General features: G+C 35.5%; 2 protein-coding genes across 2 annotated transcripts in view; one reads left to right on the top strand and one right to left on the bottom strand.

Annotated features, from left to right (window-relative positions):
- Nucleotides 1-493: 493 nt before the first annotated feature.
- CAPZA3 (capping actin protein of muscle Z-line subunit alpha 3) lies at nt 494-1,387 on the bottom strand. Its single transcript, XM_009471048.1, has one exon. It carries the CDS (start codon nt 1,385-1,387, stop codon nt 494-496), a length of 894 nt encoding a protein of 297 aa, XP_009469323.1.
- A 347-nt stretch (nt 1,388-1,734) lies between these two features.
- PLCZ1 (phospholipase C zeta 1) overlaps nt 1,735-26,316 on the top strand; it is a 56,797-nt gene continuing 32,215 nt past the window's right edge. The window contains exons 1-6 of the mRNA XM_009471035.2: nt 1,735-1,748; nt 2,390-2,513; nt 6,101-6,335; nt 16,728-16,929; nt 18,531-18,675; nt 21,610-21,762. Of these exons, the coding sequence (XP_009469310.1) occupies nt 1,735-1,748; nt 2,390-2,513; nt 6,101-6,335; nt 16,728-16,929; nt 18,531-18,675; nt 21,610-21,762 (873 nt within the window). The remainder of the gene's footprint in view (nt 1,749-2,389; nt 2,514-6,100; nt 6,336-16,727; nt 16,930-18,530; nt 18,676-21,609; nt 21,763-26,316) is intronic.

The following is a 26,316-nucleotide window of genomic DNA, read 5'->3' as shown; positions in this document are numbered from 1 at the left end:
GTACTGATCTCCCTTTGTTCATGTGACTCTGTTAGGGATGTTTCTTGTGCATACAGAGAGGTATGCACAAGCAAAGCCTGAAGGCTGAATTTCCTGGGTTTCAGTATCAATGAAAAAATCTAGAAATAATGCCTCAATATCTTTGCTAACCTACCTTACCAATTTCCTTATAACCAATGCTACATATAGTATGAAGTTAAATAAGTAAATGTAATATTGGGTAAAATTGCAAAGGAAAGTAAGAGTTTGCTTACTGGTTCACCTATAGCACTGTACTGCCTTTGACAGTGACCATTACAGTTGAAAAGTACATGAAGAAAATAAAAAAACACAGCAAATTATTTTCAGTCACTACAGACCTGAATTATTTTCAAAGTGGTGATTGACTGATGACAGTTTCTGCACTCTTCTGAGTAATCCAGAAATAAATCAACGAAACACCCCTGTTTTGTCTTTTTCTTCCCTCTTTTTTTTTTTTATTTAGGCCACCATATCAAATAGTGTGTTTCAGTAAGCATGGAGGCATTTCTGTATTGGAGACATTGGTGTTCAGATGCTGATCATTCAATAGTTTATTCCAGTTCATAAAAGTGCGAGTAACAGGGAGTTTCCTCCGCAGATTTTTTCCCCATATATCGTCTGACAAAGCCTGAACGTTTTCCAGAATGGCAATATGAAACTTGGTGTCCTCAGCTTTCACAAATTTCACAAAATCTGTGGCAAACTGTCTTTGGTCTATCACGTTCAGAGTCTCACTCATAGACTTGCTGACAGTTACATGGAGGTTGGAATCTTTGAAGTAGTGTATCTGGAGGAGAAAGATCCCTGTAACTTGAGTGGTGAATGGAGTCAGGGCAAAAGTCCAGTCTGACTTCCAAAGGCTGTTCCAATGATTTGAAGGCTGGTACTGATGAGCCTCAATGCAGGCCACAAACATCTGCCTCTTCCCCAGGCTTTTTTTGAACACACAGCAGTTCCCTACAGGGAAGTGGCAGCTCATGTAGGCCTTCAAGCCCTTGTGGAGGGCCTCTCGCCACAGCTCCCCCTCATCTAGCATCACACCGTGCAGCTGGGGTTTGCTGGTGACCCCACGCAGGTGGTCAAATTCAAAAGAGAATTTGTCCTGAGGGTCAAAGAAGCGGTTTCCCCCTAGGTCATTGTAGTGGGTCAGTAGCACAGTGTGCCCGTTTATTTGGACGGGGGTGAAGTTGTTCTTGTTGTGACAGGCCCCTACACGGGCAGCCTCCTGCCTCACCAGCTTGTCATCTTGGACCAGAGCAGAGAGATCTCGGACAACCTCGTCGAACTCCCCAGGAGGGGACTGGCGCAGCAGGCCACAAAGGAGAGACACCTTCTCCGTCTTGTGCAGCTCCTGCCTCGCACACATGCTGGGGGTGAGGGCTATCCAAAGGGTGGGAGACTGCAGGTGAGGGGAGGGCACATGGGCCGCTTCGTGCTGGAGGGAAAAGGCACAAGATGGCAGCAGGGGTGGGGGTGAGCAGAGGTGGGAAGGGGCCTGCGCTGGGGGCCTGCAGTTTGTGACCTCACAGTGGCACCCGAGGCAGTGCTGGTGGGGGGCCAAGCGTGGGGGCTGTGCCCTCCTGGCAGGGGCACAGGGGTGCAAGGGTAGGGGAAGGGCCCTGCCGGAAACTGGAACAAGCTGAGGTGATGTCCTGCCGAACACTGCCAATGCCACCGCAGTGAAGAGACCAGAGCAGGCGATGCAGAGCCGCCATGGAGGAGAACAGATATCCTCCTTCTGCTCTACCTCCTCCTCCTTTTGCCACTCTACCTCCTCCTCTCCTCTCCCTGCCCTGCGACAACTGCCCCTGTGTGACCTCCCGCTGTGTGCCCCTATCCCCCCAGGTCTGGGCCTGACCTGTGCACAGATGCAGCTAGGTGGCAGGGGAGGGCCTGGGGCAGCCAGTCCAGTCTGGTCTGGCCTGGTCCAGCTGGGGCTGGTTGAGACTGGTTCAGTGGGCACAGTGCGGGGCACTCTCACCTCGTTGCTGCTTGTTGTTGGCACTCCTCTTCCCGCCATTCCCCACAGCTGCTGAATCCCCTCGGCCTCCCCACATTTTCCTCCTCTCACTGTGCCCCTTTCTTCACCTTGACCACCTCTTGTTTTCCTTCACACCCTCCTCTTCTCTTTCTCTGGCCCTTTTTGTCACCTTTGCCCTCAGAGTCTCTGGGCGCAGAGAAAAAATGTCTTCCTGCATGCCTCAGAGCCTGCTGCATTATCAGAAATCAGAAGACAAGGATGTTCTAGATTATGAGAAAAGCAAAGTGAAAGCTTTTTAGGTTTAAAAAAATTAAACTGCTTCCCCTCTTCCCCCTATTAAAAGGTAATGGCATGGGCCAGAAGTTTCCTTAACCTGATTTCTCGTACGTGGTTTTTGTCCATCATTCAGAATGAGTTCAGGACTGGGAAGATTGATTTAGACAGCACAATGAAGCTGCTTGAAAAACTGCAAATGCCTTTTGATTTCGCACATGTAAAACATGTTTTCAAGGTGAGGAATATGTATGTTAAGCAATTAAATACATTTAGAAGTCCAGTTACAGAAGTGCCTTATATTTGCTGACTTTTTAAAATTAATGTTTTGAGAAGTGAACGTCATGCTAATAGGGTCTGCTAAATCAGCAAATAATTTGCTTTGTTCAGGTCTTTCATTTCTGTTTAAAACAGATAACTGAGTGGTTGCATTAACATCATCTCTTCACCAAACCAAAATAGTGTAGGGTAATGGAAAATATGTAGGTCTTGATTCCCAAATTTTTTCTAACAAGGCCTAACTTGGGAAAAATTAAAGTATTCTGGTTTCATCCCATGCAGTTGCTTCTGTGATCAAGCTAATGTGCCCAGACATACCTGTCTGATGCTGGGCACAGCCATTACGGTGACTTCCTAAAAATCTTTTTGCCGGGAGGACAATCTAGAGTTGTCTGATCTGCTTAGGCTTCAGGTCAACATAGATCCAGCACACTTGTTCATTCAATTTTCCGCTACACCTCTTGTTTGAAGTGTTTAAGAGGTGTGCCTGAATGGATATGAATTGCACTATAACCCCTGGGGAAGGATGTGGCCTTGAGACATGGCAACATTTAAGAGATTTCTACGAAGGTTACATGATGCAGCTAGAAACTGGACTTACTAATAAGTGAATTTAACCTAGGTAAGCAAACTACCATCAAGTGGCTGCAGTCCCAGTGAGCAAATACTGCAAAACTGAGTGCCTTTGGACATATTGGGATTTCATGTTCTTCAGGTCCCCTCTAGTAATTACTCAAAAGATGTACGATTTTTCCTTTTAGCTCATTTTTTTTTACAAAAAATAGTTGTTTGGTAAAGCTGTTTTCCTAAGGGAATGAAGCCAAGTGGCTAAATATATATATATATATGATTTCTTCGAGAATTTTGTAACCAGCTGGCTGATTCTGTCCAGATTCAACAGAGGAGAATTAACTATGGCAAGTCAGAAACTTTTAGGCCATGTCATGCTGACAGGCAGGCAGGCAGTCAGAGGGAAGGCATTAGGATTTCCTCTATCTTGTTCCTCTCTCATTGTTCTCTGCCTTATCAAGCCAAGGTAAAACCGGCAGCATGAACTCAATCCTTGCTAAAGAGGCTGCCTGTGGTTTTTGAACTTGCACTGCGTTGAGAGAATTGCCAACCTTGAGAATCTCATGAGAACTTGAAACTATTTCTCATTGTTTCCTGTATTTTCCACCTACTTTTCTTTCTGACAGAAATTTGAGAGAGATGATCAATTATTGGAAGAGAAGAGAATAATTATTTGAGGAAGTGACCTGCATAGAACAAGTCTGATCTAGTTGTATTTAACAACATAATATACTTAACAGTCTGATCTAGTTATTTGTAGCAGGCTGTTAGATATTCTTTGCTATTTGAGAGAGGTTTGAGTCTTTTCAATAGTTTTGGGGCTCAAATTGTTCATCGTTATAATAGTACATAAAAATCCGAAGGAAATCTTCCTGGCATCATTGTAAGTAACTATACATCAACAGTTAACCGAATGGTTATATATGACAAAATTAATTTTACAGAAAACATAGTTTTTAAAGAATAATCTGCTTTTTTCTTGTCTATTCTCTTTGAATTCATTTTATTGTAATGCTCCTTTGAGTAATATCAGAATTATGAACATTAAGATTTTTAAGGAATAATACATTCTCATGTAATTCCTCTGAAGACTAAGTCTTTGTCAAGATTCTTCTTTTCTGAATAGCAAAGATTGATATGCATTAATAAAAATCACAATAATAAAAATTACCAACAAAAATTTTACAACAATCTTTTTTTTTTATATCGACATGATTTTCATAACTTTAATTTGAGAAGTTCTCCTGTGTAGTATTATTGTCTGTATTTCATCAAGAGGCAACTGAGATAGATAGAAAAATTATTTTTTTTGCCCAGCTTCACTTTGTGCCAATACCTAAGTGAACGTCTCCCGAATCCTGATAGATTGTTTAATTCTAAAATAAGTTGTTATTTTCTTTTTCTATTTGACAGTTATGAGTAAATTTGCAGTTTTCTTAAAGATATTAAAGATGAGATTGAGGATGTCACCCTTAGATGTGGGATTTCTCAAGCAGTAATGAAATACATATTATTAGCATTTGTATTATTAGCATTTGTATTGAATTACTTTCTTGCTGGTGATTTTTGTTAAAAATGATTACAATTTTCTTGCACAAACTCAAAGCAAATACTTAAGTACTGATTTGTAAAATTTTTGGCTAGAACTCCTCATGAAATTTACTTTTGTACTTGTTTTGGTTATCTAATGTATTTTTACTTTTGTTGTTGTGCTTAGTCGGACATCTCTTAGTAGGAAATGTACTCCATAGGAAGAAGCTTGTAATGTACCATTAGGCTTTTAGTTTTTATGGTGTCGAACTAATCTAATTTAGTAGTAACCAAAAGTATTTATCAAAGAGCAGCCAAAGCTCAAGTAAGCCATTTTATGTTTCTGGACACTTTTGGGGAAGCTTTAATAACCACAGTAGGTGCCATGTTATTAGATGCTGAAATTTAACCTCTTTGGTAGTCTCAGTTTAAGGAGCCAACAATTATGAATTTCGATCAGCTTACAGTGATGACCAATGAGGCAATGAATTGCCATTTATTTATTATTTTTTGTGAGTAATTTTGTCAGTAAATTTCCAAAGTTTCTCTTAATTTGGTAACTTTTAAGAACAATACAAGCTAAACTGTTAGAAACATCTATATTTCATACACACAATTACATATTTTGTGTAGAAACTTTTAAAGGATAAATAAAATTGTTAAGCCTGAGAAAAATGTAAATGACAGAAATGGTAAAAAAAGTGTTATTCTACTCAAATTCTTTTGCCCTTTTGATTTTTCTAGTGGCTTTTATACTGAAACACTGAAATTAATTAATGTGTTAACATTTTGTAAGCTCTATGAAAACAAGCTTACAGTTTAAGAATTCTGAAAGTGTGAATAATTAATCTGAGTTAAACATTCTGGCTTGTTAAGAATAGAACACGATGTCATAGGTTATTATAAAGTATCTTGTCTCCAAACTTTAATAGTGTTTCTTATTTGATATATTGAAAGTCTTGGATTTGGTCATCCTTATTTAATTTTTTAGATTACTCTTTGCTGTATGTTGTATGTAGATTTAACTTACAGTATTTACAATATGGTTTAAATCACTGTTGGAGAGGTATTATATTAAATGTATTATCCACTTGATAATGTTTATGCTGCAGATTTATTTTATTGCATAGCATTTTAGAGGTTTTATAGAATGTGTTTTAATATTGGATATGCGTTATATAGAAATTTATTGTAATTACTTAGATGCTAATTATGTCATATGATACATTTTAATCTGTATAAAATATTTTTAACAAAGAAAGTCAAATCTAAAAGTTGCATATATAGAAGAAGAATGTAATTTGATAATACATTGCAGTCACTGTTGCCTGAGGTTTTCTCTATCGTTCTCGCTCTTATGATCTGTTATAATAAAGTGTTTTGTGTCTATCTTTGCATCATTGCATATCTTTGTATTGACTGTTTTGATTTTTTTTTTTTTTTCAGAAAACAATTGACAAACGGAAGGTACATACAATTAACATAGAAGACTTCAGGGCAATTTATCGAACTATTGTACACAGACCTGAATTTCATGAACTTTTCCGTACTTACTCTCCAAACTGCAAAATTCTAGCTGACACCGAGCTCATTGAATTTCTCAGAACAGAACAATATGAAACTGAAGCTTGTGAAATGACTGCCTTAGAAATTATTTTGAAGTACGAACCCATTGAAGAAGGTATGCATAGTTTAAGTATTTGATTTCTAGCTCTTATTTCTTGTGCTTCTTTCAGTGACTCTTTATATTTTTGAATACTCATCTGACTATGCAAATTGAACATTTTAAATAAAACTAATGTAAGCAATTATAATTATGTATGTTGTATAATATCTTTTGTAAGCACTTGTACAAAATGTTGATTTTTTTAAATTCAGATCTTTAAACACTGTGAATGTAATAATACAAGAAACTATTAATAAAGCACAATAAATTTACACAGCATATTGCTCAGTGATAGCATATTACATTACTTACCAGATCCATCATTCTTACTCCTTGTTGCAACAGACTGGTCCAAAACCTACATGTAGATTGCTTCCATCAAAATACAATTTTCGTACAGTGGATGAGCTAATATAAGCTGCACTAAATCTTTTTAATGTCCACTGAAATATGTGAATTATTAGGAAGCCGGACTGATTTTTTTTTGCTTAGCTAAGTGTTCAAAAATTATTTTGCTTAATTAATCAGAGGACTATAGATATTGGATTACAAAGATACAAAAACAGAAATTATGTTTTGTTAACAACTGGTCTGTTCAGCACAGGATATTTCTTAGAGGAAATCAATGATAATTAAATCAGTAATGATGGATGATTTTTTTTTTTAAATATATTTTCAGTATTAAAATCTGAAGACTGAGGACAGCATTTCTGAAGAGTAGAAAATGTCAGAATTTAATGTTATGTAATTTAGTTTGGTTTAACTCCTCACTACTGTGATCCACAATCACAATAAAGAGAAAAGAAGTTGCATTTCAAAGCATATTTTACAACGGAGGTTGTTCTAATCCTACTTGGGGGGTCATGTTAATTTTTACAGCATTGTTGATATAGTAGAGCTTTTTGCTTAAAGTTTGTCTTACAAGTGGAAAGAATACATGCTACTAGAGTTTGGTATAGTACTTCCATTTTGTACTATTTAAACCTACAATTTGTTTTAACAGAATGCTCTCCATGAATCATACCTTTTGCACTTGGTATGTCTATATTTAAGTGTCATATGACAGAAAGTTTAAATGTAGAAGTAATCTAATAGAGATTTCACAGAGGAAAACAACTTCTAAGGATGTATCTACTGAGAAGGTTACACCTCTTTTTTTTTACTGAGAAAGACTGAAACTTTAAACAGTTAAGGCAAACTCTGGTTTGCCCTCAGTTGGATATGATTGGTAATGATATCAGGGATGCATTGAAGCAGTCTTGCAAATGTAGTGGATCCTGAGCATCTTCAGCAGGCATGGAGTCTGGTTATTAATCTGTCCCATCATGTGTCTACTGGCGTCGTTATCCATGTTATTGGGGTTAAGGCTATAATTAATTATTTATGCTCTCCCAACCTGAAATGCCATTTCCATTATGTTCTCTGATCAGCTTCTAAGAGTAGGACTTTAAACATAGGCTTCTACTATCACAGAATCATGGAACTGTTCAGATGGAAAGGGACCTCAAGAGGGCAGCTACTCTGGCCTTCTGCTCAAAGCAAGGTTAACCCTGAATTCAGAAGAGGTTTCTCAGGGCTTTTTTTTTCAGTCAAAACTTGAAAACCCCTGAGGACAGAGATCCACAGCCTCCTTCATGTGCCCAGAAATGTCTTCCAAGAGTTCTTGCACTGTGATTTTCCCAGGGATGAAAGTGAGGCTGGCCAACCTGCAGTTCCCTGAATTGGATCATAGAATCACAGAATCACAGAATCATAGAATAGTTTGGGTCGGAAGGGACCTTTAAAGGTCATCTAGTCCATCCTCCCTCCAATGAGCAGGGACATCTTTAACTAGATCGGGTTGCTCAGAGCCCCGTCCAACCTGACCTTGACTGTTTCCAGGAATGGGGCATCTACCACCTCTCTGGGCAACCTGTTCCAGTGTTTCACCACCCTCATTGTAAAAAATTTCTTCCTTATATCTAGTCCAAATCTACCTTCTTAGTTTAAAACCATTACCCCTTGTCCTGTCACTACAGGCCCTGCTAAAAAGTTTGTCCCCATCTTTCTTATAAGCCCCCTTTAAGTACTGAAAGGCTGCAATAAGTTCTGCCTGGAGCCTTCTCTTCTCCAGGCTGAACAACCCCAACTCTCTCAGCCTTTCTTCATAGGAGAAGTGTTCCATACCTCTGATAATTGTTGTGGCCCTCCTCTGGACCTGCTCCAACAGGTCCATGTCTTTCCTGTACTGAGGACTTGAGCATTGGATGCAGTACTCCAGGTGGGGTCTCACCATAGCAGAGTAGAAAGGCAGAATCCCCTCCCTCGACCTGCTGGCCACACTTCGTTTTATGCAGCTCAGGATACGGTTGACTTTCTGGGCTGCAAGCGCAGAAAGTCCTTGCCCTTTTAAAAAATGAGTGCAACATTTGTTCTTCTCCAGTCATGGGGGCCTCCCCTGATCTCTATGGCCTTTCAAAGATGATAGAGAATGGCTTTGCAGTGATATCAGCCAACGGTCTTAACACTCTCAAATGCACCTCATTTGGTCCCATGGCCTTTTATGTGTTGAATTCTCTCCAGTAATCTATTTTATCTTAACTTCTATCTGCTGATAGTTTCTTTTCTCCTTGAACCCTGTCTGTAGGCACAAAGCCTACACCTTGTTGATGAAGACTGATAAAAAGACAGCACTGAGTACTTCAGCATTATCTGTGTTTGCTGTCACTAAACCACCTGCCCTATTCAAACAGCAGGCCCACTTACTCCTTTTTAAAAACATAGCCAATGAAGCAGTAAAAGTGCTCCATGTTGCCACTGATGTCCCTTGCCAATTTCAATTCTGGTTGAGCTTTGGCTTTCCGAACACCATTTCATCATGCCTGAGTAGTGTTTCTATATTCCTCCCTTGCAGCCTGCCCACACTTTGACTTGCAGTTTTATAGTTTCCTTTTTATGCTATTTCACTTTTACTCTGTCTCGGTGAATCCATGACGTTGTTCTTGTTGCAGTAGAAGGAAGCTATCTAAGCAGCTAGCACTGGTAATTCAGCCTGGGGTCTGGAGCTCAAGCTGCGTTCTTCCAGATGTCAGTAATATTTTGAAGACAAAATCTTTTTCTACCCAATGAGTTCTTCTTCCTATTGAGTCAGGCATACCTGTAGAACTCGTAATTTCTTATTTGTTTAGCTACCATGGAAAGGTGGTTGCCACTGTTTTATTAAGGAAAAGGTCCAGTTATATTTTGATGAGTGTTTAAAGTCACCAAAATAATATTCTGAAACCATTACACAAAAACCTCATACATTTATTACTTTAAAGCCTTGTCTTACTTTTTATATATTTTTTTTTATTTCTGTGTTTTAATTTCTTTCTTTTCATGGTGCTCTCCTTTATCTGCTCTCTTCTCTGTCATTTATGTATCTTTTTCCCATGTCCTTCAATGATGTATTGTGTTCTTCAACTCGCTGTTCGTCGTTACGAACCATTTTTAACTTTATTTTTCTTAGGATTCTTATCTGCCATTTTGCTTGTCTGCTCATTATACTGTCTTCTCTCACTTGAGTCATTTAGTGATAATGCACACTCCCTCCCCCTCAAACCCAAAGGCTTATATGTCCCCTTGCAGAAGGACCACTGTGTAAGAAAGATCTTCATAGGTGCTGGATCACCCTTTCTGAACCATGAGAACTCTGAGATGAGTGGAGGTTTGTTAAAGCTGTAATATGCATATCCTTCAGCTATTGAAGACTGCTTCAAGTTGTGGTGTTACATTTCCACTGTGTTTCACTGAACATAACCTGAGGCAAAATTTGCAACTAAGCTAATAAAAGGAAATCAGAGCTAACTGCATTTTATTACAAGCTGTTACTTTGTTCAGTGGAAGATGAATCTCAGATGTTTAACTTTGTTAGTTTCCTTTGGTTCCCAGTCTTTGATAATGGATGGAATTGATAACTGGTTAAGAAAAATAAATCCAAGACGGAGAAAATCTTCCTTTTGGGTTAATAACCCTGGAATATCTATGCTGATCATTCCCACTGTGGTGGAAAGAATAAACTGGATCGCTTTCAACGAGAAACAGAAGACATTTGGTATTTCATTGAGTCACTCACTGTTCAATAATAGCTAAAAAACCTTTGATTCCTTATGTCTTTACTTTCTGAGTTTGCCTTTTAAATTAGAACATATTTTATTGAATATATTCTACTTTTTCTGAGAAAAAATGTGTTTCCTAATTAGTTATATAATAAGTTACCAGTTTAAAATGTTCCTTTTTTTTGAGTTATCTATTTTTGTGGAAAAGTTAATAGCTATAAAGCGGTTAAACTGTGAAGAATCTGTAGTCAGTTAGAAAACACATTTGTAAATATCAACGGAAGCTTCTATAGTTTTAATTTAATGTCTGGCTTAAATTTCAGATGCTGCGCCAAATTCTTTTTTGTTTCTTCATCTGTGATAAAATTGTTTGTCTTGTAATTGGAAATAATCTTACTGAATGAAATAATAGCTGTATTGTTCATGCTCCTTTGAGTGAACTAATAATCCCACTCAAACATATTTATTGGAAAGTTCCAGATATGATTGACATGATAGTTGATTCATATGGTGTTGTGATAGACCATTTTGTGTAACTGTCATTCTGAATTTGGTATAGAATATTCTTCATCAGGATGATCTGTTGGACTCATCTGCCATCCTTGTCCTGTGTATTGCAGAAAGGGAAAAGGGCAGATTTTGACACTTGATTGACTGGTTTGCTAATAGTAACAACCATTATCTGATGAACCTGATAGCACTAGTATGTCAAGATTAAGATGAAAACAATGACTAGATTTTATATACAATGTTGATAAGTCCATCTATAACATTTAGTGCATCCCTAACTTTTGTGTACAGAAAGACACCTCAATGCTATTGAGACAGATAACTCTGAATTAACTCTCTGAGGGAGCTGTAGTTAGTTTAGGAGCAGTATGGAATACATTACTCTTCCATTTTTATTGTACAATTTAAATTTCTAATGGCAAAATGCTGCAGTAACAGATTTTGTATGTGTGTGTGTACTAAAGCTTGCATTTTTGGCTGAAGGAACCATTTTATGGAATTGATCATAAAAGTGGTGAATATGTGATTCACACCTGACAGTTTTGTCCTACTAACGTCCAAATGTCAGTTTTGTTCTACACAAACATTTGATTATCTCTCAATTTTATTATTAATTTCAAATGGAAGTCTTGAGTCATTAAATGAGATTAAAGAAAACATTTTATGCCAACTAAATGCACTTTATTTTTTAAGCTTGGTATATATCTCTTTTTTTAAAAAAATATTGTTCATTATTCAGTATTTGCATGGATAGGATTAGAGGCACAGTGAGGATAAGAATGTACATCCCACTGTTATTTACAGTGTAGTGCCATTCAAAGACTCTGCTCCTGTATCTGTATTTTCTAGTACAAAAACAGGTCAAAAATAGAATCCTGTTTTGAAAAACTTACTTACTTTGTAAATAACAATATAAGGTTGGTGCATCTGTCAGATAAAGAATTTGAGTAATCCAGAATCTATTTGTGAGTAAAAAAAAATTCATCAATTTATTCCTAGTATGTATTCTTTTAAACTTTTTTGTGTGTGCATGTGTGTGAGAGAGAGAAAGCAAGAGGGAGCACATGCATTTGCAGGAGAGAAATTTTGATCCCATTGGCCAATGCAAACCAAGTTTAACAGAGTAGTGACCTCAGTCAAATTCCTACAGATTTCATAAAAAAATCATGTGAAATAAGAAAGATGTGTTAAAAACCTCAACTAAGACAATGGCTGAAGCTGGATTTATGAGACAGAAAAATTCAGATGTGTGAAAGAGCATGTAAATACCCAGTTTTAGGAAAAGCTTTCACCAGAAGAAGACAATCAGTTATGAGATACAAGCCCTTAGAAAACTAAACTGCAGGTCAGACAGCTACTTTATTCCCGTATGCACCAGTATTAGTTACAAGTGTGGGTCTGGTGGAAAATAGACTCCCTAGAATGGAAACTCAGAGTAGAAAAGGAATAACTGTATTCTTACTTTAGCCAGGGAAATATTTCTGTCTTTATTGTTCACTTAGAATATAAATGTTTTAGCTTGACATTATGTAGCCAAATTTCATAGTATGCAATCCCATCTGATAATGTTTCTGCCTTGAGGCTGTTATTATTTGATACTTTTAACAATTATTGAAAGCTTCCTTCTTCCAATATAGCAAACACCTTTGTCTCTGATTGCAAGTGTTTCTGATGAGTTCACCCCTAAAATTCCCAGCATACATATTTGTACCCATTTCAATCTCTCTGTTGGCCAATTAACATAAACATTTAATTACTAATTTGGCTATTAGGAAACAAAGAACACAAACATTTAAACACAGGGAAAACACCTTTCTCCCCATTTCCCAGGCTCAACATGAGTTCAGGCTCCTCTCCTCCCCACTTCCTAGTCTCCAGTTCAGTCCAGACACCTCTCCTCCTGCCTTGTCATTGCCGCAGGTTGTACTCAGTCCCTTCAGTGAGGATACAGGCGTTGCAGGAGGCTGTAGTCCAGGCACAGTGATTTCTTTCTGCCACTCCACCTTTCTCACACTTCTCTTTTGCTCCTGCTTCCTTCTTACTTAATCATCTGCTTCAGCGTGGATCCTCCACAGGCCTCAGTCCCTTCAGGGCAGCAAACATCTTGTGAAAGCTTTAATTTTTTCTTTCCATAAAGAAAGAAAAATACTTTCAAAGAAGTTCCAAGATAAATAAGAAAACAGAATGTAATAAACTCTAAAAAGCATAGGCATAAAATGTAATCCAAGTCTTTCAAATACTCTGGTTATATCCATAATTACTCTCTGATATGACAGTATTTGTATATATGGCAGAGCTGGAATTTACCTTAATTGGAGGAATGGGGAAAAACATTAGAATACTAATGGAGAAAGAGACTGAGGTTCCTCTAGCGAAGAAATGTGAGGTCTTGATGATGAAAGTACCTTTTCACTGTGGAATAGTTATGGAGATAAATTCCCATTTCTTTTAATGTAGAAGCAGAAAATGTCTGTAATGGTCAGAAAATAGTATGACTGTGCTATTCCTCAGAACTTAAAAAACACCCTCTTCCATTTCTAACTAGTTTTGGTATCTTCATCAGACAAAGATAGGAGAGAGTTCTAAAGAAACCCAATGGGTTTCCTCCCCTGGTAAGAGAAGGGTGAATGAATAGTAGCAATAATAAAAATGTAACCCTACCTTTATCTTAAAGTCTAAAAACTATAATATCTTCTAACAAACATCAGGTCTCTGAAAATTTATTTTAGCAGATGGTATGCCATTTATGTTCATGTGATACTCTTTTGCATATCTCAGTTCACAGAACTGCATATGCTGCCAGAGCCGTTAGTGCAAAGGCAATCTCTTCCTGCTTACAAATAGGTCTTATAATTTTACAGACTTGCTTGGAGTTTTGGTAGTTCTCCAGAAACAGGATGGTGACTTCAGTTGTGTGCAACTACAAGGACAACAACTGCAGATCCCCGAGAAAAAAACTTATAAGGCAATGTAATGCAAGGTCCTGTAATAATCTGTAATATAAAGTTACTGGCCCAACTTGTAATTACACAGAAAAATATATAGGGCATGAAAAATAAATTAATCAGAAATGAAAACCAGATACTATTAATGAAAAGCCTTCTCTTCGAAGGAATTAAGTCTACAATTCATGTAATTCATTATAGATAAAGTGTACAGGATGAATGTATTCTGTTTTGAGCAATATGTAAAAAAATTCAAAAGATTTTTTAAAGACCCAGAAAGTAGAAACTTAATCCTGTTGCTACAAGTATAAAACAATGTAACATGTGCATGTGGATAAATCAAAAAAGTCAAGATACTAAATAAGATACAACTGTCAAGAGTCGTCAGGGTAGCAATAAGTCATTCTGCAAATAAGTTAGTTAAAAGAAAGACAAAGGAAATTCTTGATCCACTACCTAAGTACAATCAGGTGGCTAATATTAGACCAGAGTAAGATGGCAGTCAAAAATATGGAAAAAAAACAGGGTAGAACGTGCTTAAATGACTTAATCAGATCAATGAAGACAGCTTGATAAATCCATAAGTTCCTAGAAAATTGACTGTAAGAAGCTTGGCTAATACAGGTTACCTTTGAAAACACATGGAGAATGGATGATGAATTGAAAGCCTGGGGAAGATCAAATGTAATATCTATTTTAGAAAGGGAACATCCCAGTAACTAGACAGCAGTCATTCACCAGAAAAAAATGGAACAAATAATGAATATGTAATCACCTGTAAGATAGTAAGGATGAATAAGAGTTTGTCAGGACATTCTATGAAGAAATAAAATCCAGTTTTCTTCTACGAGAGAGTAATAGCACTGGTGGATAGAAGAAAAATCATGCTTTTTAGCACTGTCTTGCATTCTAAAAAACAAGTTGAGGAAGAAGGCAAAATAACTACATGGTATATAAGCAACTCATTAGAAAATTACTCTGAGAAGTTAGTCATCAATGACTTAGAGTCAAAAAGAAAGACTACATCAATCTACAGTTTCACTGAGCATTGTGTTGGCATCCAGATTTCAGTTATGTCATTGATAAGCTGGATGATGGAATCAAAATTAATTTTATTAAATTTAGATTTAATGCCAGAACTTCAAGTATAAAAGGGAACAAGATTAGAAGTCAAAGTGACCTTGGCAAATTGATGATATAGAAAAGAAGGAGGGAGTTCAATAAGGAGAAGCACTACGTTCCACTTAGGGCATCAAACATCAAGAAGGAAGTTCGCCAGATGGAAAGAGTTGTAGAAAAACAATGAAAATTATCAGAAGTCTAAGAAAATCTAACCTAAACAGAAAGATGCAGTGAATTGAACTTGTTTCTTCTGGAAAGCAGTAGAATGAGGGGAAGTGTAATAGCAGTCTTCATATGTGTATAAGACTGCGAAAGAAAAGGAGAGGAATAGTACAAAAGAGAACAAATATTTAGGACAGCAAAGAATTTTAAGGGTAAACATTACGGAAAACTTTCTAACAATAAGGTTACCTGTTGCTGAAATGAGACTGACTACTAGGATATCTGTGGATTCTTCATCAATGGAAATCTTTAAGAATAGCTTCAACAGACTTTTGCTAGGAGTAACATTTGTATGGTTAAGGACAACAGTGTATGTATGTATGTATGATCTCTGGAGGGCCTTCATCCTTATTTTCCATTTCTGTTTAGTATTTTAAAACATTGTGAAGTTTTCTAGTTCAAAAAACTGTACAAATTAGAAAGAATTATTTTCTTTGTGTTACTGTCATTAGAATGATTTTAATAAATCCTCATTTAGATATAAAACTTTCAGTCTGTACACATACTGAAGACTGATGATTGCAACTCTAACCTATAAGTCGTGATTCTTATAGCTGTATTGTGAATTAACAGGTCAGATAATTGTTTTAGGTTTGTTTCTTTTTTTTCTTTTTTGTGAAAAGTTTGTATACATTGACTTCTTTAAGTTGTCATTAACAGAAAGTAATCTTGGATTACTTACTGCTTAATTATCACTAGCCAACTGTGATGACAAAAATAAGGTTATTTTGCAGCCAGAACTGGGCGAAATCCCTGACTAATTCAAACTAGGTTATGTTTGGAAGCAAAGCTGACTTCTGAGATTATGTCATGTGCAAAATTTGAAACATGACATTGGAGCAGCAGTTGGCAGTATAATGGTTCTGTTTGTCATTACATCGGTTAAAGACAAAACAAATAGGATGACTATCACTGGTATGGAGGCAATTAGCACATTTTGTTATAGATGAAGCAATATAATAAGTTTGATTTGCAATTCATCTTTGTGGGCAGTCATTTATTTTGTTGAGATGCTATTTTTATTTCAAATGCTTCTAATTTAAACATTATTTAATCACTATTTATTTGGAATTTTCCACCACTGAGGAAGATATTTGGTGTTAGGAATTGTAGTTTCTGCAAGATTATTTTGACAGTCTCCGATTGACATTTTGGAGAACAATTCCTGTCCTTTCTACAGAGAAAAGAAGATTCTCTTTGTACCTTGACTGGCATATTACTTTCCAAAACTGAACAACAACAAATATTTTCCTTTGTATTTAATTAGGACTACTGCAAACTCTTCTTACTGGTGTCCATAGAAGAATAAAAATGTCTCATAATTTTGAACCACAGCAATTCATCTCCAGAATTGGACACATCTGATGTTTTTGTTTATATTGTTTGTTATGAATTTTAAAATTGCAGGAAAGTGTTATGCTGTATAACCTTTAGCAATGTTCGGAATTGGCTATTAAAAATTATGGAAATACACAGATATAACCATCAGTTTAGCTTCACACCAGAAATTTTTTGCTTTCTTTTTTGTTTAGTGAGGAAAAGAAGGCAGATGTCATTTGAAGGATTTATAAGGTACATGAGCTCCGAAGACTGTTCGATATTTAAAAAAAATCACAGGACCATCTACCAAGATATGAACCACCCATTATGTGACTATTTTATTTCATCTTCTCACAACACCTACTTGGTATCTGACCAACTAATAGGACCCAGTCATTTATGGGGATATATCAGGTATTTAGATACTGTTTTTTAATATTTTAAACATCCTTTGGCTTTTTTAAATTAATACTAAGTCACATATAATGCTGCTTGGCAATAAGGAACAAAACCATCACAGATACAAGTAGAAAATGTGAGAGTGGTATTTTATTTTGTGTATACACTTTTCAATACATTTGCCAAATCATCTGTTCATATCAACAATCTATTGTTTCACTTACATCTCAAAAAATCTACCTTGCAGCAAATGAAATCTATAGTATGCTGCACAGTGTATGATTAAATTAGGTTTTAATCTCAACATGCCATGCTAAAATAAATAACTCCTTGAAATGTAAAATTCCTGGGCAAACTCTAATCTGATCAATATACAGGACGTAAGGGCACAGTATGGTGGAGTACATCAAGGATATCTGTGATCAGTGTATGTTGTAGTGTATGGCAGGTTAGAAACAACGACAACAAAAGTGGGCACTACAGTAGCCAGGAGGGAGAAGAAAGTTTGTCTTTGAATGTGCAGACTGTGACTCCAAGAGGAGGAAACCAAGATGCCTTATTGCCGAGATGCATGCATTTGATAAAAATGATCAGGGAAGGAGAAAATGGATTATGTAATAAGGGCAATACAGAGGGGGACAGAAAGTATGAAGAATTTGGAAGACAGGCGTCCAGCATTCCTATTACTTTGTACTACTTTAGTGAAGTGAAAGCAGTTGGAACCGTCATCTATCTGAACTTTTTTGGTTTGGTTGTTCTCTGGATGTTCTATAATGGCTTGCAATCCTCAGAAACACTAGTGAATTTATTTCTAACAGTATTTAAAATTATACAACATTAATACTGCATTGCTTAAAGTAACAGCAAAGGGGGTATAAACACCCTTCTCTTCCTCTTTGTCTATTATTTGTGTAAGGAAAATGTAAAATGAAAAAGCTAGAAGCATCTTTGAAATATCGTTAGCATGTAAAGGGCAGCATGTGAAAGACAGATTGGTAATTAGGTAAAATAGTCTACAAGAAATGTTTAAATTAGTAACAAGCCAAATATTAGAAATGTAAGATCTTTAAGGGGTGCCATTAACATATTAAAAATTAAAACAGAATAAATTTAAGGCATCTGAGAAACTTTAGCACTCCCTTTTAGAAATAAGGTGGGGGGAGACCAAGCACAACCTAATTCTTAAGTGAAATGCTGTTATTTTTAAGTATAATGATTCTCAAACTTGCAGACAAATCCTGCAATAGTAATAAAAAAGGCCCTTTCAAACATTTCTTCTTCTATTTTAAGCAACAATTTGCCACCATTCCAAAATTCTTTTATTTAAATCTTTGACCCTCATTTTTAGTCTCTTAATGAAGGTTATTCAGATGATCCATGTTACTCCTTAATACTCTAGTAAAGTTTATTACCTAACATGCCTGAGATAAACAACAGAAAATATAGCTCTGCCTCATATCTGTATAATTCTATAGGATTTATTTTCTTTTGTGCTGAAAAAGTAGGGTTTTTTTGTAGTTATTCAATGTGCTTGTCATCAGAAATACAGTGACTTGTATAAGAAAGTGTGGTATCTTTCTTTTGACTGTAAAATTGTTTCTCTTGTTCTTTTGAAGTGCTCTCTTAAAAGGATGTCGTTGCCTGGAAATTGACTGCTGGGATGGCTCAAGCAATGAACCTGTTGTGTATCATGGTCACACTTTAACGAGCAAAATTCCATTTCGTTCTGTAATTCAAGTGATAGACAAGTATGCATTTGTGGTATGTATACATATATGTGTTGGTTAAAATGTGATGGTGGCTTTAACAAAGCCTGTGGACATGGTTGTTGCCAGTGATTCTCCAGGGTACAAAAAATATGAAACAGAGACAGTGCTTGTACCAGTGGGCACTGTTGAAATAAATTATAGGAAAATTGTGCTATCTGTTCATAATATTTTTTTTTATATATTTAAGGAACAGTAAACATATTTTGCCAATAATGATTGTAAACCAAACCTAGTACAAGGAATACAGAAGATCTTACTGAGTTTTATAGGTGGAATTCTCACCCGTGGTCATTTAAACAAGGACTGAATATAGAGTGAAAACTACTTCAGAATCAGTCTGATGTTTTACTCCTTCTTTATACCTTTGCATTTTTTTACTTCACTTATTATTCTGTTGCTATCAGTCTGTTTTATATCTTATGCTTGAATTTACAAAATAGAGAAAAGTGTTAGATTATAGCTGAGTTTGACACTTACTCTGTTTTCCATTTCCTCTCTTTTTATTTTGAATTCAAGGCCTGATAAAAGTTACCAGCTACTGCTGTCTTTTTGTCAGATGACTCATTAGGGCAATGTCCCTTCTGCCTATCACTGGCAAAGCAGCAAAAACTGGAGAGCTTTTGGCACTGTCTCAGTCTTTTGTATAGGTTTCTGGCAAAACTCCTGCTCAAATGAAGTCCTGAATGACTATTAAGATAACTCTTGTATTCAGGCCAGCATTATGTGTGTGAATATATACACCTATGATCATACATTTATATGGATTTTTATGCATATATTTTTATAGCCTACTCAGAGTGAAGCAAAGCTATGTTTTTTCTGTTCTGATTTCTGTATAAATTTTAATTAGTTTCTGATTTTAAAAGATAGTGAAAACAAAAATACAATTTTATTTCACTGTTCTTCACAACACATTAGATATAACTCACCTTTTTTTGCTATTACACAGCATAATGTACATAACTATAATACAAACTTCATTTAACAGGCACAAGTTACAATCAGATGATAAAATCACACCAGTAGATAATGGTTCATACCAGCTGTCTACCCAGGTTAAAGTGTGCTTCTATTAGTGGTCAATAGCAAATGCTGAGGGGAAAAGTATAAAAAACAGGGTAAACATAAAATGGTACTTCCATTAGAAATTGACAGTTTAGGTCCTGCCCAAGCAAAGATTTTATTCAGAGTATTTGTTTTTAGTAGCCACCAGTATTAGTGGCAACTTATGAGATTTATTTACACAGTCTAAATGGACATGTCTCATTTGAGGTATTCTCTAATTTTTACTCAATTTTTCATGTTTCACCTGTCTTGCTTGTGTACTGTGATGAGTAAGGTGTAAAGAGTTCCAAGAAAAGTTTTTGATGTTCTAAAAAAATTTGCATAGCTTTTTCATGTGAAGGAAATGATTTTTGAGCAAATTTTAAGGATACTCTCAACTTGAAATGTAGTCAATTAAAACCTGTCATAAATTAAAGCAAAAGATATTTAATCCCGGTTTACTTTGTCAATTGCAATTTTAGAATCTGATTTTACCTTTTAAAAACAAAACAAAACAAAAAAATTGTCTCTTTTCATAACAAAACTGTGTAAACAATGCAGGAAATTCTGTAAAAAAAAATAAACACTCTCCCTCACAAAACAGAGAAATATTTTAAATCTGTGTCACTTACAGTAAACTGGTGGCTACAATTAATATTCAGCTGAAAGCTAATTTTGCCTTGTTTATCACTGTTTTTTCATTGTCGTTTAAAGTAGATGCCAGCCACTAAAGGACCTACCATTAAAATATGTCAGATGTAAATTTAAAGGTATATGGTTATGTCAAAGCTTCCAAGTTCTTCCTATAGGTACATGAAAATTGCAATAATTTTGTTTTCTATTTTTCTTTTCCCTTATTTCCCCTTATTGAAATTGTTTTCCACAAAACTTAGTCATTATTTCTAAAAAGTTCATCTACCCAGTGTGATAATTTCCTGTTGGGATGACTTAGTCAACAGAATTTCAGAGCAGTTGTGATATAACCTTTAAGTGCAAAAGAAAGATCTTCCTGGGAATAGCAGATATTAAGCCTAAAGAGATGAAGATTTCTTTAATTTTGAAAAACACCAATGGTCAACATTGATGTTTTTAGAATTCAGAATGTTTTAAGACTCCTTTGAAATCAAGCTAAAAATTTTTTGATGCTTTAGTGTGTCTGGGAGGTTTTACCCTGTCCTCCTTTTTTGGCAGATGACATTATAATTCCTCTTTCTTATTTGTAAGTTCATTTGTTGCAAAATGCTGTTTCAGACACACAGTAGCCAATGCATCATTCTTCAGAAGCTCTGTGTATTAGCTAAGCTACTAACTGTGTGAGAAATTCTGCTTTTTGCTTCCAGGTTGTACTCTGCCCTGTGCAATTGAATCAGCCTGATTTTTGCCTGATTTAACACTTATGTTCTCTCCACTTTCTTTACATCCAATATTATGTTAAACATTATGTCCAACAGTTTGTTAAATGTCTCTGATAAATTATTTTCTATGGATTGTTGGACAAATACACTTCAATATGCGCTTTCCAAAGATCAGCATAGATATTACCTGGTTTCTCTAATGAAGTATTTTGTCCTTCTTAACTGATCTTCATTTGATTTCCTTAGCTGTTTTTTTTCATCTCTGTATATGTCCAGCCCTGTTTTAACCCCCCTTAACTTCCTGAGAATGCATTTCTTTCTCTTCTTCAGTTGTGTTTTCTCTTTTCTGTAAATATTGTGAGCTTTTTTATTGTGTTACTAACCTGAAACAACTGACCTATATTGTGAAAGTTTTGAAAATAAAGGAAAGTACAGATTACCAAGGGGACTTCTGTAAGATATTTGGGGAAATCAAGTAGTCCTTTTTATATTTATTAATAATAAAAACCTTTAAATTGTATTTCCAGGTATCTGATTATCCAATTGTACTGTCTTTGGAGAACCACTGCAGCCCTAAGCAACAGCAAGTAATGGCAGACTGTTTAGAAAGTATTCTAGGTGACAAACTTCTTACATCAACAGTTGGTGATACAGTGGTGACTCAACTACCTTCTCCTGAGGTAATAACATTGCATTTTTCTCTGTGAAAGATAGGGTAAAAAAAATGGTTTCGTTTTTCTTTTTAGTCTTCTGAAGATGAATTTATGGAACTGCTCATCTGGTGTCTGAAATAGACTTCAAGTGATAATAAAAAATAATTAAACAACACAAAAAAAACCACATGAAAAGATAAAGAAAACAGAAAAAATGAATCATGTGGGTTGATATGAAGGTTTTCGTTTAAAGGAAAACTCTTTTCAATACAATGCTGAAGCATGTATTTTTGAAAAGCTAACATACTAACATTTTTGCAAAGCCTTACATCTTGCAGTTTACATCAATCCAACTTCTGGTGCTTTGGATGCATTAAAAGTTTTATTTTATTTTACATGCAAATACAGTGAAGTGAAGTTTGTGTGTTGCAGTTTATTTTATATGGAAACATGGCAGCTGTATTAATGTGTCTTGTTCTTTTGAACTATCCTTCCTAACACTGGATAAACCTGCATATCAAAAACTGAGTAGCGAAACTGAAATTACTCTGATTTTTTTGAAGTAAATTATTACTTAATATGAATTAAGTTATCATAGTGTGGTTCATCTACAGTAGTCCTATGTTGGAGATGTGGTAGTCTAAATGCAGAAAAGAGCATCTGCTTCTAAAGAATGAATGTCCTCCAAAAGAGGAAACAAAGTATAAATTTTTAAACAACATTATGTTTTGAACCAAAATTTTAAAATCTTCACTTTAAGAAGTATCTGTTTTCTGCTAATTTATTTTTTGTTCCTTAGATTGAAAGAATTTCCTGTAATTTAAACATGTTATTGAAATGGAAAAATGAATCTACATTTTTTGTCAATAACAGTGTTGATGGAACTATTTCATCTAGTTCTGCTACTGCAAAAACATTCTCTTTGTCAGTGTGTTTCTCCCTAAGGCAATGTTTCTCAGCTGGTGGCTTGAGACCCCTGGGATATGAAGTCAGAAAAGGCAATTAGATGGGTGTTGAAAATTTTATTGCAAACTAAAACAAATAAATTCCCATTGTTTCAGCCTTTGCACTTAATTTTCTTTCAAGGACAAAAGATATTTCTTAATCACTTGTAACACGAATACATGCATACATACAAAATAGTTACTTAGACTTGTCACTGTTATCAGTGATATATCAGATATATAGTGATATATCAGATATATTTTATAACTTTTTTTTTACAGTAACTGAAAAAGGAACAATGCAAATAAAAATGTGGGGAGGAAACACTGTCATAAGGAAAGACAACACACACAGAGATGCATTTTTGTAAAGGATTTGTCACAGAAAAAACATTTTTCAAGTGGTGTGTCCAAAAGACTTGCTAAAGTATTACCATGCTGTTATATTTTCATAACAATGTTGTGGTAAATATATTTAATACATCTTAATAAATTTCTCAGTAAGAAAACATCTTTTTTTAGATTGTAGCATTATATATTTTTATATCACAGTGTCCAATATCACTTTGCAACCTTGAAAACTGTTCTGTAAATTAGAAAAAAATATAAACTGTATTAAACACAAGGGTTTGTTTTAAAGCTTCTCAAAGCATAGCTGTATTCAGTCTAACAGATGTCCAAGGATTGTATGTCCTCTGTAGCAAATACAAAATCAGTGTACTGCATCTGAATCGTGGAGTCACTAAATCACATACTTAAAAATACTTTCTATATGTCCCTTACCATATTTTTATTGTGATATAGGGAATTCATACTTCATATTTACATAGCTTAGAGATTTCATAAGTCAGCTCTGTAGAATTTTTGCCTGAAAATGCATTGCTGGGTTCCATACTTATTCCTCACTTAAATGTACACTGTTCAGGTGAGATTAATTCTATTGAACTTTTAATCTCTTAAAGTTATGTGAGATGTATTCCGCATCTATGTAAGATGTAAGAGTTACCTGAATAATACCACTGCCTTCAGCTGATTTACAAAAGTCTGAATTTAATAAATGATTATGTTGAGAATGAACAAGGATTAGGATCATCTCCATATCTCTTAGCTGCTCTGATCAAGCACTTAAGAAAAACCTTTAGGACTTTATTTTGCAATGAAAATATGTAGTTATGACTGAATTTGCAAATAGAGTAGTAAGCTTGACTGTTGGCTAGCATCTTTTTGAAGAACCACTTTTGGGGTCCATGATCAAAAAGTGTTTAGTGGCATCACATCCTTAAAGCTTGGGACTTTGTGCATATTCAAGGCCTGGGTAAATTAATTCCCATTTGAGTGAGCCAGATGCTGAACTTAGTCTTAAGCCTGCTTTACTTAAGCAGTGCAAAAGAGATGTTACAGAACCATAAATGATGAATTTAAAATGCTGTCCATGATAAGGATTCTTGGTTAGTGTAAAAAAAAAAAATAGTTGTCAGCTATAGCATTTACTATTCCATTTTTTTCAAGATGGAGCACTAGCAAGAATAGGGAAGGAGCTATTGCATCTGGTATGATTCTATAGGAACCCAACTGGTAAAGCCATCCCAGGAAGAAAACTGTATCAGAAGTGTTAACACCAGTAACAGAGTAAAGGCATTTTTCTTTAAATATGACAGTCTTCTGATTTCTAATGTAAGTCTAATAAAATATAGTAAGTGTCAGGGTGATTAAAATTCATTGTAATTGCTCAGATATGAGATTGGTTCAATAGAATGATAAGTGTTCATTGGCATGGCTCAAGCATACTAAATACATTTGTTTAGAGGCTGATACAACCAATAGCCTGATAAGTGATTTTGAAAAAAACTACTATGAATAATGCACTCAAGGGAATTGGTGTACCTGCCTACATGAGTACTTTTACTAACAGAATTCTTATCAGATAACTGTATCTGTCTGTATTATATTCATACGCAAGAAAAAGGGAAAGCTTTGAAATCAGTGTCCTCTTTTGAAACTTTCCCATGCAACTCATCTGTATTTATATGTGAACCTGTATCTTTCACTGAATATTGAAATAAAAAAAAGAAATAGAAAATATATCAAAAAGGATATTTTTTAAAAAGAAATTGTTATACACTCTAATTTAGCCTACTAACAGGTCTTAAGTTTTCTTTGTAGAGTCCTGTTCAGCATGTTCTGTGGCCAACATACATTCGTTTCACTTAGATTATTAGCTTTTTCCTTAGAATGTTTTATTGAATATGCTTTTAAAGTCTGTTCTATATATTAATTTAAAATGATGATTTCTTCAGTGCTGCTTCTTTTTTTAGACTGTTACACTGTCTTGTATTAAAGCAAAATAAAAATAGGTGGTAAATTGCTTATACGCTAAAATATTTGCTTATCTTGATTATAAATGAATATGTATGTCACACTAAAGTAGCTCAGTATTAAGGTGAATATACTTCCAGTCACTTTACTATGTCTGTGTGTATATATGTGTGTATATATATATATGAATTGAATTACTCTGAGTTTAAAAATTAAGGTATTTGGATTAGAGTTACAGTGCTTTACCTCCATTTTCCCTACAATCTTGTTTACCTTCTTTTGTCCTCTTCACCTACCTTGAGTTGAGCTCCACCCTCCTTCCTTCTAGTTGGATCTTACCAAGGAAGATGGGAGGGATGGAAAGGGTGGAGAGTCTTTTCACTCTTCATTGAAATTAATAATAACCACAGAGACAGTTTTTATAATATGCTTTGTTAGAGAATATTCCAATCTAATAATATCCCTAGGGACACAGCACAAACCTCTTTACTTCCACATGTGCCTCACATGCCTATAAATGCAATGGGCATACTTTTGTCCCTCAAGTCCTCTGATTGTCTGCGTCACAACAAGTTATTGATCACTTAGTTGTCACCTCTTGTGTTCATGACCTGTGCTATTGCCGTCTTTGCTAGGCTTTTTTTAACAACTTGCTTGTAGGATTCCTCAAAGATTTGGCTCTGGACTAACCAGTTCAGCCATCCATCCCTTTTCTCTCAAATTTCTTTGGCAAGGACCTTCAACATCCAGCTTACCCCTGTCACATAAGACTGAGACATTATGTTTCTGGGGTGGGAAATCTTCCTCGTCTGACAGCTACTGTTGTTCCTAGTTTTCTCCTCCTATGAAGGGTTACATGCAGCTCATGCAAGACTTCCTTTCAATACCCACTTCTCAATGTTCTTCAGGATCCGAATCAAATGGTGCCCTTGTCTGAACATGAAGTGGAATACCACATAATTTCTCCAAACACTTCACAGAAACATTTGCCAATTACAGGTTCTTATTTAGATCTTGGACATTTGGAGATCTCCATGGAAACTATTTTCTCCTCTGGTGTCTGATCAGTCTCCTACTTCCTTTTCTAAGTAGGTTTTGAGTTACACCTTTTTCAGATGAGATGGTTGTGTGTGTCTGAAAGAAGTGTTAAAATGCAGAGCAAATCCAGTCTTAGGTGCTTCCTTGGACCACAGCTCATGCATGATGTCTCCTACCATTGTAAGTCTAAATGAAAATCACAAGGAGGTCCAGAAAAGAAGATCGGATGGTCACTGAAAGCTATCGTTTTCTGCTTTTCCTGAACACCCACTTGCCCTGAAAC

The sequence above is a fragment of the Nipponia nippon genome, unplaced genomic scaffold, assembly GCF_047370975.1.
Source record: "Nipponia nippon isolate SJK-2023a ecotype South Korea unplaced genomic scaffold, ASM4737097v1 scaffold_3, whole genome shotgun sequence".
Taxonomy (NCBI): domain Eukaryota; kingdom Metazoa; phylum Chordata; class Aves; order Pelecaniformes; family Threskiornithidae; genus Nipponia; species Nipponia nippon.
The sequence above is the reverse complement of the archived record's forward strand: the minus strand, read 5'-3'. Positions and strand labels throughout refer to the sequence as shown.